The 22,500-nt window shown below is 42.0% G+C and overlaps 1 protein-coding gene across 4 annotated transcripts in view; it reads left to right on the plus strand.

Annotated features, from left to right (window-relative positions):
- LOC137439004 (laminin subunit gamma-1-like) overlaps window positions 1-22,500 on the plus strand; it is a 241,952-nt gene that overhangs the window by 136,818 nt on the left and 82,634 nt on the right. The window contains exon 1 of one of the 4 annotated variants that reach the window (XM_078767619.1): window positions 12,161-12,545. The exons of 2 other annotated variants lie outside the window; for them this stretch is intronic. In XM_078767619.1, coding sequence (XP_078623745.1) covers window positions 12,431-12,545 — 115 coding nt within the window. In that variant the 5' untranslated portion in view covers window positions 12,161-12,430. Of the gene's footprint in view, window positions 1-12,160; window positions 12,546-22,500 lie in introns of those variants that run through there. One more of the 4 variants, XM_068134564.2, reaches the window with a different exon arrangement.

A 22,500-nucleotide genomic window follows, 5' to 3' on the forward strand; every position in this document is an offset into this window, starting at 1 on the left:
TCCGACCGCCTTGACCATCCATGGCACGATTATAATTTGGATATTATAATAAGATTTCGGCCGCTCGTAAATTTTTGACCAAATTTTTAAAGATGTTTTAAAAATTTGGTTCGGGTCCAAATCCCAACTCCTCGACACCAATTGTTACGGCCAATAGCACAATGGTTGTCCAAAATTTGGTCTAAATAGATTTAGTCCCAGGTTCTAAATCCCAACTCCTGACTACCAATTGTTACGGATCTCAGAGACGGCACTCCCCTTAGCAGGGGGAGGTTAATCCCCTTGGCCTGTTAAGCTGGCCGTCTCTAGTCCTGGTACTTATAACGCTCCTTTGCGGGGTGAAATTGGTCAAGGTGTTCTCCCGAATACCTTTACCAATCCATCCGCAAAGCAGGGAGACAAGTACTGTTCGAACCGCGGACAAGATGGTATTTTCCGAGCGGTTTAGCAATCCGCGATTCGAGCCGTTAGCGAGAGACTAACCCGACTCCGAACGTTGGCCGAATCGTGCCACAGGTATTCAATCAGGGAAAAGACAAAAGCGATCGGGGGAGAATGAAACCAAAATGGTAAGAAATAACAGACATTTATTAATTATGTACACCAACACCAAGGAAGAAGAAACGAAAGTAATATACAGGACGAAGAAGAAGATACACAGGGCAGCCTTAAACAGACTTATATTATACCCCAGGACAAACAAACAGACTCGCACGACAGGGAATGGCAGGCAGGAATGACTGGAAGAGGGAGAAGGTCCAGGTGGGACAGCAGGGCTGGAAGGTTCGTGCAGAGGCACAGCATGGAGGTCCGCTCCAGGTCCACGCTCCGAGCTGGAAGTGAACAGCCAGCGGCAGCTTCTGGTGCCGTATCTCACACGGTCGGACAATGCGAATCAAGCGCTTGATTGTCGCCGTCAAAAGGACCCACTCTCCTTCTTTCAATGCTCCGTATCCTCGTCGGGTACCTCACTCATCTCCCTCGTCTCCTCTCACTCAACTCCCTCAACCATCTGTTCAAGCAGTCCCTCACAGCCGCTTTTATTGTTCGTGTTGGAATCAAGCCACTGGCTCCGATGACATGCCTCTACCGGCTGGCTCACCTCAGCGCTGGTTGGTCGGTAAGGGCTTGCTGACTCCACCTCTGCTGATGCGTCGATGTGCCACACTTTGTTCTTGCGGCCCCGCCGCCTTCTTCCTCGGCTTGACCGCATGGCTTATGGCGGCGCGGTGCCAGTAAAACAGCCCGATGCAACGGCGGCGAACGCTGCTGGCAAACGAAGTACTGGGGCCTATCTTATTTGATTAATGCAACGCAGATTCAACTATTGGGAACAGATCCTTAACTGAAACACATAATAATGAAATAACTACGGAGAGGTCCTATGGTTCGCTACGTGTTGTACTTGGACTAACTAGGGTGCGATCTTTAACAAAGCCAATTGATGGGGATATTTACAGGGGATCATTTATAAGGGAAACATTTACTAAAATTTACTAGTGAAGGTTCTAAAAACCATAACAATATATATATATACAGTCACGTGAAAAGGTAAGTACACCGCATGTAAAGTTTTGACTTTTTCAACATATTTCAATATACAGCTATTTGATCTTCATTTCAACAATATTGATAGATAAAGGTGATATAATATAACAAATATCATGAAACATTTACATTTTGTAGTCCATTGTATAATTTAAATAAACATAAATACAAATTTCGCATGTGGAAAAAGTAAGTACACCCCTACATTTATCAGTACTTCAAATACCTAAAATTAGAATCAGGTGCACCAGCTCAGGTGCAAATGATTTAAACATTGTGAGAGAGGATCTTAGAGGAACCTGTCTTATTTAAACCTCAGACATTTAGTTAGGTTTGCTCTTTGTTGTTGAAGTGTGCGGCATCACCATGCCTAGATCAAAAGAGCTCTCTGAGGTTTTCAGAAAGAAGGTTATAGATGCCTACGAGTCTGGGAAGGGATTTAAAAAGATCTCCAAACAATTTGAAATCGATCATTCGACTGTCCGGAAGATCAGCTACAAGTGGAGAAGATTCCAAACAACTGCCAACTTGTTCAGGCCAGGCCGCCCCAGCAAGTTCAGCCCGAGAGCAGACCGCAAGATGCTGAAAGAAGTCTCTAGGAACCCCAGAATGTCATCACGGGACCTACAGGTAGCTCTTGCCACTGTTGATGTCAAAGTGCACGAGTCTACCATTAGAAAGAGGCTGCACAAATTTGATCGACATGGGAGGTGTGCCAGGAGGAAACCTTTTCTGTCCAGAAAGAACATCAGGGCAAGATTAAAGTTTGCCAATGAACACCTAGGCAAAGACCAGCACTTCTGGAACAATGTGCTCTGGACAGATGAGTCAAAGGTAGAGCTATTTGGCCACAGTACCAGAAGACATGTTTGGCGAAAACCAAAGACAGCATTTGACCACAAGAACCTGATACCAACTGTAAAGCATGCTGTTGGAAATATTATGGTTTGGGGCAGCCTTGCTGCATCAGGGCCTGGGCAGCTCACCATCATAGAATCCACTATGAATTCTTCATTGTACCAGAGGGTGCTTGAAGATAATGTGAGGCCATCTGTCGGAAAGTTGAAGCTCAACCGAAGCTGGACCTTGCAACATGACAATGACCCTAAACGTACCAGTAAACCCACCAAGGAATGGCTGAAAAGAAAGAAATGGAGGGTTCTGGAATGGCCAAGTGGGCAAAAATTTCTCCCTGTCGATGTCAGAGACTGGCAGGCAGTTATAAGAAACGCCTACTTGAGGTTGTTTCTGCCAAAGGGGGCAATACGACCTATTAGAGCCAAGGGTGTACTTACCTTTTCCACATGCGATATTTGCATTTATGTTTATTTAAATTATACAATGGACTACAAAATGTAAATGTTTCATGATATTTGTTATATTATATCACCTTTATCTTTCAATATTGTTGAAATGAAGATCAAATAGCTGTATGTTGAAATATGTTGAAAAAAGTCAAAACTTTACATGGGGTGTACTTACTTTTTCACGTGACTGTATATATATATATATATATATATATATATATATATATATATATATATATATATATATATATATATATATATATATATATATATATATATATATATATATATATTTATATATTTATATATTTATATATATATATATATATATATATTTATATATTTATATATTTATATATATATATATATATATATATATATTTATATATATATATATATATATTTATATATATATATATATATATATATATATATATTTATATATATATATATATATATATATATATATTTATATATATATATATATATATATATATATATATATATATATTTACGGACCGCGGATGAGATGTTGTTTTGCCGAGCGGATGGCACCGCGGCCCTAACAGTTACCCCGACTAACCCGATTCCCGAACGTTGGCCGAATCGCGCCACAGATATTCAATGGGGAAAAGACTAAAGCGAAGGATGTGAAGAAGAAGAAAGACAAAGGGTAAGGAATACAAATATAATTTATTTACTATATACAGGACCAAAAAAACCAAGGAGAAGGAAAGATAAGAAAATAATTTACAGAAGAACTCAGAGACACAGTGCAATGCTAGCTTACCTACAGTCTTAATTAAACCCAGGACAGAACAAACAAAAGACAGACTCACGTGGGGAATGATGATAGGAATGGCAGGAGGTGGATGGCTGGAGGGGGGAGGAAGGTTCAGCTGGACCCGCAGCACGGTCGGGTCGGGGATTAGCAGCCGCCGCCCTTTCTCGATCGGCGCGTTTAGCAGCCGCCGTTCCTTCACGGCCCCATTCGAAACTGTCGTCAAGGCCCCGAAGCTGCTGGGGCTGAAGCTGCTGTGACTGAAGCTGCTGTGGCTGAAGCCGCTGTGGCTGAAACCGCTGTGGCTGAAACTGCTGTGGCTGAAGCTGCGGTGGCTGAAGCTGCGGTGGCTGAAGCTGCTCTTTCAGGGATCCCTTACTCAACTCTTTCAACTCTACTCAACTCTCCTCTCCCTCTCTTGCTTAGTCCAACCACACACTCGGCTGTTGCGCGCGTGCTTTTATAGCGCCTCAGGCGATCAAGCCGCTAGTGTCCAGGACACGCCCATCGGTCAGCTCGCCTCGGCCCTGATTGGTCAGCACGGCCCTCTGGCTCCGCCCTTGATGACGATGGGCGGGCACGCCCTTCTTCCCCGAGCTGAGCACATGCTTAATGGCGGCAATTGTAGTTGGCAGTAGAAGTTTTGGGAGTGGGAATGGGGAATGAAAGGGGATCTATCTATTTGAATTCGGTGCAATGGAGTATTAAGTTAATGGAAGACAAGGCCTTACCCTAATACACATAATAAGGATATAACTGTCAACAAGGGGGGAAATCTATGATTGGCTAACGTGTGGTGTTTATGAACTAAATACGGGACGCACTTTGACCTTTATACATAACTGGAGCAAGGAGGGCGATATTTTACAATTTACTATACAATAAAAAAAACCACAATAAAAAAAAAAACACAATCCTCATATCCACAATATATATATATATATATATATATATATATATATATATATATATATATATATATATATATATATATATATATATATATATATATATATATATATACATACATATGTTTATATACAGGGTGAGCCAGAAATATGGTTATTTTTAACACTCGTGTAAAGGTTATATAAAGTTGTATTTCAAAACAAATTCTTACAAGAAAATGAAGTACATAACATGCCATTTATTTGTGTAAAAGACAAATCGGACATATACACATATAATCGGACATTTTTGTGTAAAATTCCACAGAAGGATGACAGGCCGAGTCAACCCCCCAGGCGTTAATTCATATTCAGCGATTGACCCGGATTACGAACCCAGGATCCTCGGATCCCAAGCCGGCACCTTAACCGCTAAGCCAACACCAGGCTGTTTGTAAAACGGTAAGGAATCTCAAAAAAGGCTGGTTGAACATGACGGAGCGTTTTGTCTTGGGAAGACGACACAGTTGGATATAGTCTGCCATTGCCTGCAGTCGTGCCACAAACGATTGGCCTGGATGGGACACAACGAGCAACAAACGATTCACCTTGACGCTGGAGGTGTGAGGTCTAACATGTCAAAGGCCAAGAGGGTGGTCTAACTGAGGAGACCCCAGACATACCCACGCAGTACGGTCTAAAACTCTAATAGCCTACAAATGACCAAAAATGGATGGTGCAAACACACAGACAAGGGGCCGATCAAGGAACAAAAATGCTTTATGCCCCATAATGCCATGCCCAAAGACACGCAACACTCAACGGGGATTCCCCAAATGACACACCTCACACATCACCACACAACCCAGACACATAGGCAGTCGTTGTCATACCCCTGAAGCACAGCGACAAAAATGTGCACACGCGTCCACCCGCGCCCACGCTCACAACACCAGGAAGGGGGCAGAGCAGACTATTGATGATGTGGTTGGCATTTTTGCTTTCGCTCTGTATGATAAACACTCCTTCATTTCCACCTTGTACCTGTTTCAGGAAATGTCTGTGTCTCGAGTAGAAAAGTGGACATGTGGACCATTTTTGCGTGCGTCCACTTTTATACCGTCCAATGTGAAAGTGGGCACAGTGGATTGACTGAGGTCGAAAGGAGTCCGTTGGGCTCGTGCACGAAACGTTTCAGGAGACGAGGTTTGCTCTCGTTTATTTGTTACCAAAATTGTAAGATTAGTTCTTATTACATTTTTTTGTTGGATGCGCCTTTCTTGGCTTGATCCTCGGCCTGACTATAAACTGTTGGACGTTTTGATGGAGTGCGACATATAATATTGCACCTTCCCCAGATTACATTGAGCTGAGTATCCCATCTGCTACCATTAGTTTTTGGATGATAAACACTCCACATTGTCTTTTACGAAGAGTGAGAAAGTCATATTGTGTGTGTGCGAGTGTGTGTGTGCGAGTGTGTGTGTGTGTGTGTGTGTGTGTGTGTGTGTGTGTGTGTGTGTGTGTGTGTGTGTATGTATGTGTGTGTATTGTGTGTGTATTGTGTGTGTGTGTATGTGTATGTGTATGGTGTGTGTGTGTATAGTGTGTGTGTGTATAGTGTGTGTGTATAGTGTGTGTGTGTGTGTGTGTGTGTGTGTGTGTGTGTGTGTGTGTGTGTGTGTGTGTGTGTGTGTGTGTGTGTGTGTGTATGTATGTGTGTGTATTGTGTGTGTATTGTGTGTATGTGTATGTGTATAGTGTGTGTGTGTATAGTGTGTGTGTATAGTGTGTGTGTGTATAGTGTGTTTGTGTGTGTGTGTGTATGTGTGTGTGTGTGTGTGTGTGTGTGTGTGTGTGTGTGTGTGTGTGTGCTTGTCATATGCCTCGTTTTTCCTCGCTTCGCTTGTCTCAGACTATTGCGAGCGTCTCATTTGTAGAACGGTTCGAATGCTTCTCGAAATTTTCTCAGACGTATCAGTCATGGGCACGACAGTCGATGGAGATGTCCTTGTCACACAAGGTTAATAGGTTAGCAATCTCGCTGACAAATCCTCCAAGAGGAGATGGGCCCGAGGGTACGTGTACCTGGGGGAGACAGACTTCGTCACAGGCTGTACCTCTTCCTGTCCAGGTGAGAGTCACACTTGCTACCACATAGCGGTTTTAACGAAAGTCCTACATGTCTATCTGTGAAGCGTCACCTTGGGTGGTGTTGGAATGTGTGCTCAATGTGTCACAGTCTGTCTACAAGTATTCCTCTTTTTCATACATTATGGATTAGTGTCGTTCTGGTGTTTATTACCCTGCGCTCTCAAAATGAAAAGTGGGGGCAAGCGATAGGGTGCGTACGTACCTACGTACGCATGTCGTACGTATGTGTCTGCATTTTAAAAATTCATTTTCTCGGCAACCCTTGGTGCGATTGACCCAACATTTTCACCATGGTGTGCGACTACTCGTGTTGTATTTTTATTCTGTATTTTTTGCATAATTATTACGTCACAGGTCACATGGTACGAGTGCCATCTTGGAAAAAGCGAAAAACTTTGGACCTCCATATCTCCGAAACCGCTCCATGGGGAAATCAATGAAATGTAGCTCTTTAGGAAGAACTCCGCATGGGGAATAAGTGTTATTAACGATGACGTCATTGCCGCCTTCATTATGACGTCATACTTCGACAAGTACAATGCTTTGTCTGATCATTTTGAAATTTATTGAGCATGATCTACACAATAATTATATTGAAGAATGTAAATTGATGACATCAGTCACGTGGTCTGGCAGCCATTTTGAATCAAAGAAAAAAAAACTTAACAACAGAAGAGATGGCTCGCACCAAGTTGACTGCGCAGGGTAAGTATTCTATGAATACTATGTAGTTTGCACAAGTGATTGGACACAATTTTGTGGATGAGTACTCCTTGTAACCCTTGCCTGAGGAGAGGGTATTGCATTTGAGTCTGTCTGTTTGTTTGTCTGTCTGTCTGTCTGTTTGTTTGTTTGTTTGTCTGTTTGTCTGCACATAATAAATGATTTTCTCTGCAACCGTTGGTCCGATTGACAGGACATTTTCACCGTATGTGCAACTCCACCTGTATAATCTTTTATGATAATTATGACCACAGGTCACGTGGTTCGGCCGCCATTTTGGAAAAACCGAAAAAATTTGCACGTCTATATCTCCGAAAGCGCTGAATAGAAAATATTGAGACTTGGCTCATTGTAAAGAACTCTCCATGGGAAATAAAATATGTTAATGATGATGTCATAGGTGCCTCCAGTATGACGTCATAATTCGACAAGTACAAAACTTCATCCTATCAAGATGAAATTTCTTGAGCATAATCTAGGAATAAACTAGTGGAGAAAAAAAAAATGATGACGTCGTCGGTCACGTGGTTCGGCCGCCATATTTGTTTTAACACAAAAGCTTTAAAAACCACTGAAAATACATCCTGGTGAGGGTTTGCAATCTGTGATTGCTCTTTTTCTTGTTGCAAATGTAAAATGCTTTAATTGAAGTTTATTTCATGCAATTTTTTCCAGTTTATTATAATTTTTTTGAAAGAAAGACATTGTAAGTTACTGTAAGACTAACCTAAGCAGATATATTTTGCACAAGTAAGTATATAATCAACCCCTTTATTGCTCTATCATTAATGGGTAACGCCTCTCTGGAAAACAGGTGCTCTGAAAGGGATCCAAGCATATATTCTCGAAGAAATAAGAAAACATCTGGGAAAGATCTGCGTCATTTAAGACGTGCGCAGGAACTCACACAACGGTAACTGTGATCATTCCTTTGTAATGAAACCCAGGAAAACGTGACTAGACTGCGGCAATCAAAGGCAACGACTCGAGCTCGATACATCACAACGGACATGCGGAGGTGAGCAGCTTAGGCCTTCGGAAAGGTCCACCAAGGAGAGGAAGCAAACGTCGACAGATGTGGGAAACGTCTTCACTAGGCATGATGACCCCCACCGCCCCCCTTTATAATCCCCGGCTATGTGGTCACGTGACTAGAGGAGGATTTGTTGGAAATAAGGAAGGGTATTGTGAGGGAATCTCATTAAATTACCACCAAACTGATGGTGCACATTCTTGAGTGTACTCTTACAGGACAGAAATGACTTCCCAATCTGTGATGATCATTGAGGTTTAACTCGTGCCTTGATTTCCACCTTGTGTAACTCTGATCACTTTAGTTGTTCTCATACGATCGTTACAACTGAATAACAACAGTAAATGTAACTGAATTTTCACTGGTTCCATTAGCAAAATATCGATGCCAACAATTTGAGCCATTCCCATTTTTCTTAAACTTTCACTTTGTCAAAAAGGGCAACATTTCAACAAATGTTGGTACCAAAGAGGGTCCATGACCGATATCGTATGTCAATTTCACTCCTTCAATAACTAATTTAATTTGTTAGCCTTCAATTAGAATCAAAATATATGTTATTATGGGTTGACCAACCTGGTTCGAGGGGAAATAGGTTGAAAAAAATTCCTCTTCAGGGAAATAGAGACGCAATGTTTTCACATTTAGCCTCCAGTATATGAGAAAGTATGCGGTGAGTGTTCACGTCATACAAATTAGATATTCATAATAGTCCAAGACACTCCAGAAAGGTATATATGTACGTATATATATATATATATATATATATATATATATATATATATATATTTATATATATATATATGTGTATATGTATATATGTATATGTGTGTGTATATGTATATATGTATATGTGTGTGTATATGTATATGTATGTATGTATATATGTATGTGTGTATATGCATGTATGTATATATGTATATCTATATATGTATATGTATGTATATATGTGTACATATATGTATATGTAAAAATAATAAATTAACAAAATTAACATTAATTAATTAACAAAAATAAATAAATTAAGAAAATTAATAATCTGCAAGACAATTGTTGACAACATGACATCCCAGAAAGAATCTGACAGCCGAAAAAACAGAAATCGGGCGCGGGCGCTACTTTTGATTCACCCTGTATATATATATATATATATGTATATTCTGCCACCTGATCCCCAAAGAAGGTGGGAATCATTGTGATTGTTAAATAATAAATAAGAAAGGGTTTAATCTCATAAAAGAGAGTGTGTGTTTCCTATTTTATCATTTTGCCCACTATGAGATTGGGGTTTTCCTTGAAGTTGATCCAGTGATTCTGTACAAACCTATTTGCTTTCACACCTGCTTTCCATGAGTGTGTAAAATAACAATTTCCTCACACGTACCTCACTTGCATTTGTTGCTCTGACTTTGTGGGCAAAAGGACATTTTGGTTTGTTCGATTGCATTTAATTTCATTTGCCAAGGTTAAGTGTCACCATCTTGATTTCTTTCACATTTCAGTGATTAAAGTTGTGCAATTACATTTATATTTGTGCCAATATATATATATATTTTTTATTACATTTATCTTTGTGCCTATATATATATATATATATATATATATATATATATATATATATATTGTCGCGGATCTCCGACGTCGGCTCTCCCCTTATCAAGAGGAGGTTAATCCCCTTGTCTTTTATCTGGCCGACGCGATCCTAGGGGTAATAACGTCCTTCCCGGGCAGCGTTGGGTAGGGTTTTTAGGACTAGGGATTCGCTATTACCTAAGTACTAACGCTGACCGGAAACGAGGAAATATCTCCCGCTCGAATCACGGATATTGATTGAATATGCCGAGCGGATAGCAATCCGCGACCCCGAGCTGTTAACAAGGACTAACCTGATTATAGCGGTTGGGATCGTGCCACGCTTACCCAATTGAGAAATGACTAGGACGATCGGATTGAGAAGAAACCAGGAAGAACAAGGTAATTTATTTACACTCTGTACAATTAGAAGAGGAAACGAAAGAATGTACAAGAAAGAAGAGGAAGAAAAAGTACACAGGGCAGCCTTAATAACAGTCTTATTCTATTCCCTGGACATGGGCCCGATCACTCTCAGATTCACTCACACGGGGATGACGAAGGTAGGGTGGAAGGTCTGGCGATGGCGTTCAGGCTCCGGTCCGGCCCGATCCTCGACCTGTACCAGGCGATGAAGGTGGACGGCAGACAACTCTCCGCGTAGCGTAGGCGTGAGCGGACAGTTATACAGGGGAAGGTCGGTAAACTGGCGGTTATACGAAGCGCTTTTCACACACGTCCTTCCAAAGCAGCCGCCTCAATCAAGGCTCATAACGCGAGTTCTTGCCATAAGTCGTTGTAACGCCGTTCTTTAGCACGCTCTCCAACGAGTCCTTTTACCATCTCCTCTCCACTCTCTCTTGGCACGAGTCCTCTCAACAACGCGCTCGCCCCTTCAAGTCCTCTCAACCACGATATGTTCTCTCGAGTCCTTTTCGCACAGTCCTGTTTTAAGGGCTTTTCGTGCGCGCTTTTATAACACAAGCCAGCGTTCGCTCTCGAAGCCCCAACCACGCCTGGTCAGGTGATCTCCCCTCAGCCCTGGTTGGCTGGTGACGGCTTACCAGCTCCGCCTTGATGGCTGTGTGACGTGGCCGCACCTCCTCCCTTGCGCTCCGCCCCCTTTTTCGGGCTTTACCTTGTGGCAATTAGGCTGGGTTGAGCGAGCCCAAGGGCAGCGAAGGCTGCTGGCCAAGGAGCGTAACAACTGGGAGGGGCCATGGGGTGCAGACTGGAGAGCGCTTAATGGCGTCGATGAAGGGAGGCTGCCAAAATGAATGAAAGGGGCCTACTCTTATTTGTTTGACACAATGCAGATGCAACTACTGGACATGGCCTTATCTAAACACATATTATGAAATAACTGACGTCCTAAGGTGACCTACGTGTTGCTTGTGGCCTATCTATGGGGTGCAACCTTTAACCTTTAATGATGTTATCTGTGTGGGTTCTCAAAACCGCAACAATATATATATATATATATATATATATATATATATATAAACACATATATACACATATATATATATATATATATATATATATATATATATATATATATATACATACATACATACATACATATATATTTCTGTATGAGTATTTACACAGTATATAAAATGTTATTTGAATAAAATGAGGGGAAATTGGAGGTCAAGGGGGTAAAACCAGCTTGATTCAGAATGTTCTTGAAAAAGAAATTCATTCATCACATGCTCAGGATGGACATTGTACATGTATAAAAGGCAGGACAAAGACATGGGGACACATCAATCTACCTGTATCGGAATTACTGGGACATTTGGCGACAACGTATTAATGAACTTAACATTTGGGATTTGAGCATGGGTTTTCATGGAAACGATAAACAGGCAAACCCTTGAAGTTAAATCCTGAGGACTTTGTTTCTGCATGTTAGGATATGCATGTCATCACCAGTTGTGTTTAGAGTACAGTCAAGAGGTTATATCTGAGTGGATGCAGGTGACACATGCATGTTTAGGGAGGTATGGTTAAATGATGAGGGGAAAGTTCTGAGGTGGGGCAGGGAATGTGGGGAGGGGTCGGGGGGGCTGGGCTCAGTTGTGACGTAGGATTGGGAGCTGGCTTGTGGAACCTTTAAACGCTGGACACTGGCCAGGGGGATCGAGCTATTGAGAGAGTGAGAGGGGTTGGGCAGAGAGGAGAGAGAGGGAGAGAGACAGACAGAATCCAGAGACAGTAAGAAGGTGAATGTGAATTAAGCTTACATATTTGATTAGCAGTGAAAGGGAACAGTATTATAAGTTATAAATTAGCGTTTACTCTTCAGAAATTCACAGGGGATAAGGAAATAAGGGAATCAGAGAGAACCTACGAAATCAAGCAGCACGAGGATAATTCCAAGGAACAAGAAGCTCCAGCTGATTCAGCGTGCCCGTGCATTATGCAGCGTGTCCTCCTACGCTGCCTTCTCTGGATTGTCTTCACTGTCCTGCACGCCCCATCGGGGGACGCCAGGTTCTCAGGCTGCCGATTTTGGAACGGCTACCACTGGGAAGGTAAGGGTTATTAATGTCCACATAATTTTGAGCTGCTATTGTGTTCTGCACCTTACCATGTTCCTCCTTCCCTCACACCTGCAAGTTCACACGAGCATTGAAGCTAATTGGTGTGACCTCGCATGGCTTGGGTAGGCCTTCAGATCCAGATTGAACATCCGCTCACTCGTCCGGGAAAAGCTTTGGTCCATAGCAACAAAGTCTGAGTTTGCAAATTTTGAGTCTCCTTCGTTGTTCGGAGAACAATTTATGTTGAAACTACGAACAAGCATCACGACCATGACCTTATGTGCTTCACTGAGAAGTTTGTATACAAAGAGATCCGATGTCACCGGCTTTCCTCCCACTGAGTGACATGGAGTCAGGAGATGTAGATAAAATTGAGATGCATTATATGAACTATTCTAAAAAAAATGTATCACCTGGACAGAAGATCGATCAAGACGATAGCAAAAGATGTGAGAACAAGCGATTGCTTGTTGATCTTCCAGCTTATATTTCTCAACAACATTGGGGGGGGGCCTCCTTAAACACAGGCCTCGCCATAAATTAGCTTCTTGTCCATTTCTCCACTGGCAACGTCTGTCACTCCATAATCATGTACCCCGATAATCTCTGCTGTTACCGGTTTGTTAGTTGGAAGTGGATAGAAGTCGCTGTTTGGAGTCCGCAAGGATTTTTTGAATGTTGAACATCAAAAGGGAAAAACAAGAGTCAGTGCGTGATACTCTGGTGCTGCAATACAGTGCGTCTCCTCTCCTTGAGGCACTTTAATGCCTCTTGCCAGCAAAGCCACACCTTGCTGGGTTTCAAAGGAATTCTCGAGAGGATACTCAAAATTGTGATGGATCCGTAACAATGGATTTGCCAGCGTATGTTTACCTTTACTTGGCTTGTGTTTTTCATGTATTTCCTATGCATTAGCTCCTTTAATCCCTGGGATTTTGAAGGATCTCCTGCCTTCCTCTCCACCCTATTCCCGTAACTCTACTGAAGACAAGAGCAGGTGTTGCTCGCGACTCATAAACTCTCGGGCATACACATGGGGAAGGAAGCACTCTTGCCATCACACTCGTACTTGCACATCTCATTCTGTGTTGGAATGTCCGTTTCGCTATCACTGCGGAAGCGCGCCTCATTAATTGCTTGCACCAAGTTTTGTTCTTCCATGGACTTGGCAAAACTCCCAGCAGGCATGAAGCTAAAGTCATAGGCCTCCATGCTGTGCTGGTTCTTGTAAAGTTTCTGGGTTTTCCTGCAGAGGCTAATTTACAATTTCCGTTTCCTAATTCGGTACAATTGGAAAACATTGTATTCGAGTGAAACATTATGTTCTGAGCCTGCTCATAATCCGCTACCTGATGAATTACGTCATCTTGTGCTAACTTCCTTCACCACAATTGCATTTGTTTGGTGTTTTTTTGTCGCTTTTTAAAATGTTTCCGCATTTATCACCCAGGTTTGATTTCCATCGATGCTGTCATTTTACTTGAATTGATCTGTGGTCCGAGAAAGGTGACATGTCATCGCTATATGCACAAAACTTACTATTAACATTATTATTGTTGTTATTATTAATAGTATTATTATTGCCTCCACCACCGAAGGTGGACGGAGGATATGTTTTCAACCCTGTCTGTTTGTGGGCAAGATATCTCAAAACGTTATGAACAGATTCGGACGGAACTTGGTGGACTGGTTGGGTGTGTGACAAGTACTAATTGTTGAAATTTTGGTGAAGATCCGAAACCGGATCTGGAAACTAGAGTTTTCTAATTTTTCAAGTGGTTCTTCATAATTGAGAGATTAGGACAAAAAAACGCTCCATAGCACAATATTTCTCAACGTTGTGGCCGATTATGGCAAAACTTGGATATAAGTTCGGTAGGTGACGAGAACAAGTCGATTCGATTTTGGTTTAGGTCTTAATGCGGATCCGGCCTTTCACTATGATACAAAAGGTGAACTGTTCAGCCTGGCGTAGGTAGGTTTGCGCTCTACCGAGTGCCATTCCAGTTGTCCCCTGCCTCAACAACGATGTTGGAGACCATTCACATTAAAATGAGCTCCGTCCAACTGACCGACCGATCATCCATCCATTTACTTTTGTGTACGCAATATTTCAAAAACCACTCAAGATTTAGTAGTGTCATTGCAGTAGTTAAGCTGGGTAGTTTGCATTTGCGATAACTTGCCTACTCTTCATGAAAGACACTGCGCGATCCTTAATGCTCACCAAATAATGCTGAGAGACGTTCATTGTCCATCTGCGGGATGGCACGCACATGTATTTCTCTCTCCACCTGCAAGACACCAGGTTGACAGTTTATAGGCTGGTCTGGAATCCAACCCAGACTATATAGCTCAGACCCTGCAATAAGTCGTCAGACCCTCATCTCATAGAACCTGTCTAGTGTGATGAAGCAGGCAATGGATATCAGTGAAGCACCAGTCAAATTCATCATTATGGTCAATGCAAGGCATCGTTCAATCATTCAGGTGTGTGCGACAACTTCCTGCAGGTTTGCATCATTTCTGTGGTGCAGTTTTTCCCCTGATGTGGTGCTTGGAAATGTGGAGACTGTTTTAAATGTTGAGCGAGGAGCACGGATATATACATTCTGCAAGTCATATGGCAGGATATGTCGGACGTGGTGGAATGCCGATGACCGGCACAATGACAATGACTTAAAAACGTCAAGAACAAGGGGGCACACTATGCGGAGAACGGTCAAGATCTCCACCTCCAACGTATCAAAAACTGGCAACAGATGTAAAGAGTAAGGGTACCGGTAGAGATGAGGACACTGGAGGCTCTACAAGGTATTAAAAGGCCCCCACTTTATGGCTTGTTAAGTCTCATCAATAGAATCTTGTGACGTGTGGGCCTTTGTTGAATAGAGCGCCTTAAGTTTGGTCGTTGCGGAATATTTCTTCATTTTGAAAAGGTAGTTCATCACTTGGCAAAGATTTATTTGGTCATTGTCAACTGCAAAGGCAACTACTTGCAGTATTTGCAATGACTGGCGGTTACTGGAGCTGACCATTTTTATTCACTGTCCGCACAGTTATATGCAGACCTGCTAAATTAGCCTCCTGTTGGCAGAACGACAAGCGAGAATTCATTGCAGGAAGATATCCGAAGCCAGGAAGGGAAAACCGTTTAATAAAGGCAAACCTCATAATGGCCGACTTCCCACAGATCACACAGCAGCCCAACATGAAATGAAATCTTCCTCGACCTGGATGAAATTTCATTCCGTATTCCTTACTCCTCTTCCATCTATGTCAGACCTGTCAGATAGGTGTTTTGCAGGCAGCGCCTTGCGCCACAAGGTGCACCATCACTCTTGCATATATGTTAACTTGGGAGTCCCGTCTACTAGCGCTGCTGGGTGGTTGCTAAATATCCTTTCGTCCAACAGCCTGGTGTTGGCTTAGCGGTTAGGGTGCCAGCTTGGGATCCGAGGATCCTGGGTTTGAATCCAGGTCGATCGCCGAATTAACGCCAGGGGAGTTGACTCAGCCTGTCATCCTTCTGAGGTCGCCAAATTGAGCACCAGCTCACTGGTATTTCCCTGTGTGTCGCAAGAGGCGACGAACAGGGTTGGTGGCAGGAAGAGCATCCGGCCGTAAAACATTGCTTCAAAAAAGGGGACCACGGTGCCCGAAAAAGGCCAACTCCTGCTCTGTGGGGGAAAATGGCCTCTAAAGGTGGTTCTTCCAACAGTAGTTGAGTTTTTGTTGGCATCCTTAACAAATTCTATAAATCTGCAATTATTCAATCTAACATCAGGCCTGGCCAGCCATTACGTGATAGACTTGGGCCAAAAGTTTTCCCCAGCCGACCCTACAAGAAGGTGGGAATAATTGGGGCCATGGAAGTTCCTTGGTCCATGTCTGTGTTCTCATTACTCGGGAACAGAAGAAGATTTTCGCAATTCCATTGATTTGTTTGTCCATGTTTCTGTCAATTTTGGACCGCCTGGCTCTGAACAGCCTTGGCACACATTCTCAAGTGGAAAAGCCTCATTGATAGTTCTGTCAGGAATAGGCTTGTGCTGTGTGCAGTTAATTCTGGGAAGTCTAATCCTTGTGGGGTCAAAGGTGATCAATTGCCAATCTTTCCTTTTGTCGAGACATTAAGCTGTGTTCTCCATCTTCAGAGTCCTTGTGGATATATTAAAAAATACTTTTTAAAAACCTGATACCTGTTACTTTATGACTTGTGTGTGACTATGACGTGTGCACAGGTATACCCGAGTACTTCTGTTTTAAAATTTGTCTTGGAGAGCAGGCCTTAGATTGATATTTCTATGCCCACGATAGCATGTAGTACAATGATGTTAGTTATCATTGTGATTTCGTTTAGCATTTTTCTTTTTTGAATGCAGAGTCGAGGCTTGTGGAAGAGCGAGAACACTGAAGGGATCAGGACGCAACAGAACAAAAGCAACAGTAGAAAAAGGGAGGGGGAAACACCAACAGCAGGGTTGAAGGACATGATATAGGAAGACTTAGAGAAATAAGGGATGTGGGGAGGAATGAGGGGTAGGGAAGGACGGACGAGGTGGTCAAGATTAACACAGAAGGAAACTCTTAGGAAGGAAAAACTGGAAATTTGGAAGTAGGTGGGCAGGAGGGGGGATGGAGCGAGGGGGTTAATGAGGATGAGGATATAATATATCATGGTTTTAGATTGGGGATGATCTGAGATGGTGATGAACAGCTGTCTTGAAGACCTGGAGGGAAGCATGAGATGGTGGAGCGAGGAGCACAGGTATTTGCATTGTTGCACTGCCTGCAAAACACCAGGATGACAGTTTATAGGCTGGTTTGGAATCCTACCCAGACTATATAGCTGAAACCCTGTAATAATTCGTTATATGAGGGCCAGTCAATAAGTAACCTTAAAATGGCGATATAAATTCGAGAATGTAATGTGTGTAGTTGTAGACGACATATGTTATCAGTCAAACAACAGTAGAGTTCATCATTGTGGTCAATGCATGGCATCGTTGAATCATTCAGGTGTATATCGAGGAGGCATGCGATGGGCAACCATTGTCATAGACTAGAGTGTGTAAGTTGCAGGTTCCACAGGTGGGAAAAATGAGGAACAAATGAATGAAGGTGAGCAGTGATTCCGCATTTTGGAGACTCAACAGAAGGTGGTTCGGTGATTGACGTCGTGCATCCTGCAAAAACCAAAGCATTGTACAAGATTTGCAATCGTCTCATGGAGTGATGACGTAGAATTGTTTCCTTCAACTCAGGTCCTTGGTTCAAAGCTTAGTGATTACATAATTCCTACAACAAGCTTCCGGTTTTGCAAACTCACCAATGTAACCCCACCCTCCCCCCACCACCTTTCCCATACCCTTGACCACCTTTCCCCGGAATTCACATCAGCATTGTCATGGACTTTTTCCAGATCCAAATGTTCACAGTCGAGTCCAGAACCTCGGATTTAAGTGGAGCATTATGGAGCAGATTCCTGCACCAACATGCTATTTTCCCTCTGGTGGCGGACTCCAATGGAAAAAGGGAATGCTCAATCCAAATGTGGATTTATGGTGGAATAAAGCAAGGGCCAAGGAGCGTCTGTGATGAGCAATTCTATCTACTTTTAGCCACAGATTCAAAGCCCATGGAACGAGTTTGTCATCAAACAGAGAGTAAAATTAGCACATTCGTTCGCTGCACGTTTCGTTGCAGAGGATAAATAATTTTTTAAGTAAGAGACTTTTTTATATGCATGATCGATGCTCGTGGAAGAACTGGGGATATTTGCGATCGTCCAAGAAACACCAAAGTTTCCTTTCTCCAATGTGTACGTTCATTTAATTTTAATTACGAACATGTGCATACATACATTATTATTTCTTTTTTTTGTATACAGAATCGAGGCTCGTGTAAGAGCTAACACATTGAACAAGAAAACATGCACAGACACATAAATCATACAATGAAGGGAGTGGGAGACAAGAGGTGGAGAGTTACGGAAGCACACACGCACAACAACAGTAGAGAACAGGGACATCGAGAGATCTGCGGAAGGGGGAGGAGGGAGGAGGGAGGGATACATAGTATATATGTATATATATATATATATATATATATATATATATATATATATATATATATATATATATATATATATAAATAATTATTATTATTATTATTTATTTTATATATATATATATATGTATGTATGTATATGTATGTACTGGAATATCATTGCTGTTTCTTGAACTTTTGTGAGTATCTCGTCAGTAGAACTTTCTAAATGGCCCTCGTACCATCGCGCAGTGGAATTTGTCAGGCATGCGGCACCGCATAACTTTGCTCTTTGTATGATCTTCCTCTTGCTATGTAACCTGTGGGTGTGGAGCTTAGGTAGAAATGGGTACAGTGTGTTGAGCAGTCATTTCCAAAACAAAACCGTTGTCATGTTTAACATGGTGATGGAATATTTGCAGGAAGATATGGACAGGTGGAATTTGTCCTCATAGTCTGGTTGCCAAACACAATTTTGTTGCTGAACCGGGAGTTTTGTGGTACATGCTTGTTTTCAGTGGATTTGTTTTATCTTTGAGGTGTCGAGATTGATAATGCAGTGGGTGCCACTCTGTCAGCCTTGGGGAATGTGAGAAATCTAACATGGCAATCACTCACCTATAAATAATAAAAGACAGGTATATATAAGCATGAATATTGAGTATTTTAATCAAAAAAGTTTCAAACTGCATGTTTTTAAAGTCAATGGAGTCAATGTTTATAATTTCATGATGATTGGATGCTTCCATATATGGGATTCCAAGATGGCCACCAGTTCTAGTTCCGGTTACTATCGAGATGGAGAAGAAACATTTTTTACATCAGACCTGGAATATTTTGATGAAAGTAGTGTAGATGTGGGTAAAATGCATATGAACAAGTAGAGGCAAGCAGACCCAAGGGATTCCACCAATCCCTGAAGAACAGACCTTACGATGTTCTTACGATGAAAGACGGAAGAAGAAAGCAGGTCGTGCGGAACAGTTTGAATCTGACTGATATCCACAGTTAGGTTCATGGACTCATGAACTCTCATGATGTTGATGTGAAGGACATCATGAGTGACGAATTAGCTAGCACCAGTTCCAACCTCAATGCTTGAGGAAAAAAACAGAGATTTGCAGATTACTAAATCAAAGTCGATGTTGAAGAAAAAGTTTCAAGTGGAACAGTTAGCCCATGTCACTGGGAGTGGGCAGCCTGATGTCATTGACATAGATGAATGTGCCATCCTTTGGGTTGTTCATTGACCACGTGAGAGCAGTGTGAAAGACCCAGTTATGGATTTCGCGAAATATGTCACCGGAAAACTGAAAGACAGCAACAGGGGCCACGTAATCCTCGACTGCAATTGAGTACAGTATCAAAAGTGGTACTAGATCCTCTGTACAACTCAGGTTTCTAGAGAGAATCAGCTGTATCTAAACTATCTTCTTCGGCCTCAACAGTTTGTGCTAACTGTCATGAAAAATATGACACAATTGATCAATATGATATGTGATGAATTTTTGTCTACAGTGGAACAGTCAAACAGGCCTAACAGTCTAGTGCTTACTGGGAGAACATCCATACTTAAAGATGAGGTATCTAATGGGCTAATTATCCAGAAACGTGACTTGAAGGCCACGCATGATGAAGCAGATGTCATCATTCTTCACCAAGTGGTATCAGTGACCAAATCAAAGTTGTCAGTGATGACCCAGATGTATTTGTGGTGTTAGTGCATTACTATCTATACAGAGAAAAATCTGACCACAACACTTCTGATGGAGTCCACGAATCAAGGAAGTTGGTCAGTTAACATCGGTGCCACGGTTGCCAAACAATGAGATATTGCTTCACAACTACTCTCAGCTCGGAGTGGCACTGTTGCTTGTTACTGAGGCCGTGAAGGTTCTTGAAGCAGGAAATGAATTGCACTATCTTGGAGAAACCTCAGCTGATTAGATGTCATTCACAAATCAACAGCATGTATTGGACCTTGCTATGGACAGAAGTGTGAGGCTGGTGAAATGATGTCGGATACACGATGCAAAGTGTGCATTTCAAAGACAGGATGAAAAGATGCTTATCTATTCCCAAAACTTAAAGCCATGCCATCCAACTCGGAGGAATTCAATGAAAACACAAAGAGGGCTCATTTTCAGGCGTGCAAATGGAGGACTGCATTGAATGAGGAACCTCCAAACCTAGATCCAGTGACATGTAGGTGGGACAAGGACAAACTTACAAAGTCCATCCTCGCAGTCCCTCCACCACAGGATGTTTGGGTTGCACCCACCACCAGAGGATCCAGTGCATTTGCAATTGTGATCATCCCTGCTAATCCCTCGGATGTAGATGTGCAGCTACTCGACTCGCTTGCTCTGCGTTTTGCAAATGCAGAGGATCTGACAGTTACTTAAATCAAAGGACAATATGGCAGACAATGCTGTTGATGGTGATGATGAAGATGACGATAAAGACAATGATAATGAGGAGGATGATCAGTGCACCGATAATAATTGAGTGTGTCATGTGCACTGCCCTGTCTGGATAAGACTTTGTGCATTTGGTGACAACTGGCGAGGACATCATGATTATTGTTGGCCATATTGGATTTTCCATATAGGCACATCTTCAGCTACATGGCGATATGCTCAGTGAATTTCCCGGCCCGAAATACATATGATTAGACACAACTTTCCTCAAAATATTTTAGATCTGAAGCAAAGGACATTTGTTTTCCGCCTCGTTGCCAGTGACCGGAAGTAAAACGGGCAGCCATCCTGGATTCCCACATATGGAAACACCCTATCAAATCAAGAAAGTATAAAAAGTGACTACCTTGACCACAAAACACACATAGCTTAAAATGTATTTGATTAAAATACTCACTATTCATGGTGATATATCCGTCATTTAGTATTTACGGGTGGGTGGTGGCCATGTTGGATTTCTGAAATTCTTCAACTGTGACAGAGTGGCACCTGCCGCATTATCTATCTAAACCTCTCAAATATTCGAAATCCGCTGAAAACAATAAACACCATAAAATTCCTGGTTCACCCCTCTTCGTCAGGTTCACTATGTTTTTTCGTTCAAAATCATGGTAGATTAGCAAACCTATACATTTTTGGAAACGTTATTACATGGAAAATCTGAAAATCAATGTTTACATTTGCCAATTCCGACCAATTCGATTCGACCAATTCGACCAATCGACCAATTCGACCATTCTACCATTCGAACAATCGCTTCGATCGACCATTCGACCAATTCGATCGATTCGATTCGATTCATCGAATTCGATTCGATCGACCATTCGACCAATTCGATTTGCCAATCAATTTGACCGACCTTTGCTTGTGTGGAACGGACTGTGAAATCGATGCGGACTATATTGTCGGATACGACACACAGGACAGTGATGACGAACTCTAAATGGCATATTCTGTAATCGTGTATGTTTGATGCCATTGACTGCCTGTGTATATTTTGTCATTGACTGCCTGTGTAGATGTGAAGTTATACTGACTGCATGTGTATATATGATTTTGCTGACTGCCTGTGTATGTTTGGTGATATGAATTATTGTGACACATTTTGATGTTATTAACTGCCTGTACAAAATGATAACATGTATTTGATTATGCAACTTATCGCGAATATAAAGACAGTATTTTGCAATTCAAAACCTTTGATTCGTGTCTTACCATTCCCCATAGCACTAATTTGATACTTTCATTGGATTCCTTGTCCCTGAAAATATAGGTTTAGTATATTTTTAAAAGTTTTTAGGGTAATTAGAGGCAGAAATATAACAAAATATGTATTTTACAGTGGCCATTTTGAAAATCCAAAATGGCCGCCATGCAGGTACTCTCCAAATGTAAACATTGATTTTTAGTTTCCT

The sequence above is a fragment of the Myxine glutinosa genome, chromosome 13 (assembly GCF_964187855.1).
Source record: "Myxine glutinosa chromosome 13, kmMyxGlut1.1, whole genome shotgun sequence".
Classification (NCBI taxonomy): domain Eukaryota; kingdom Metazoa; phylum Chordata; class Myxini; order Myxiniformes; family Myxinidae; genus Myxine; species Myxine glutinosa.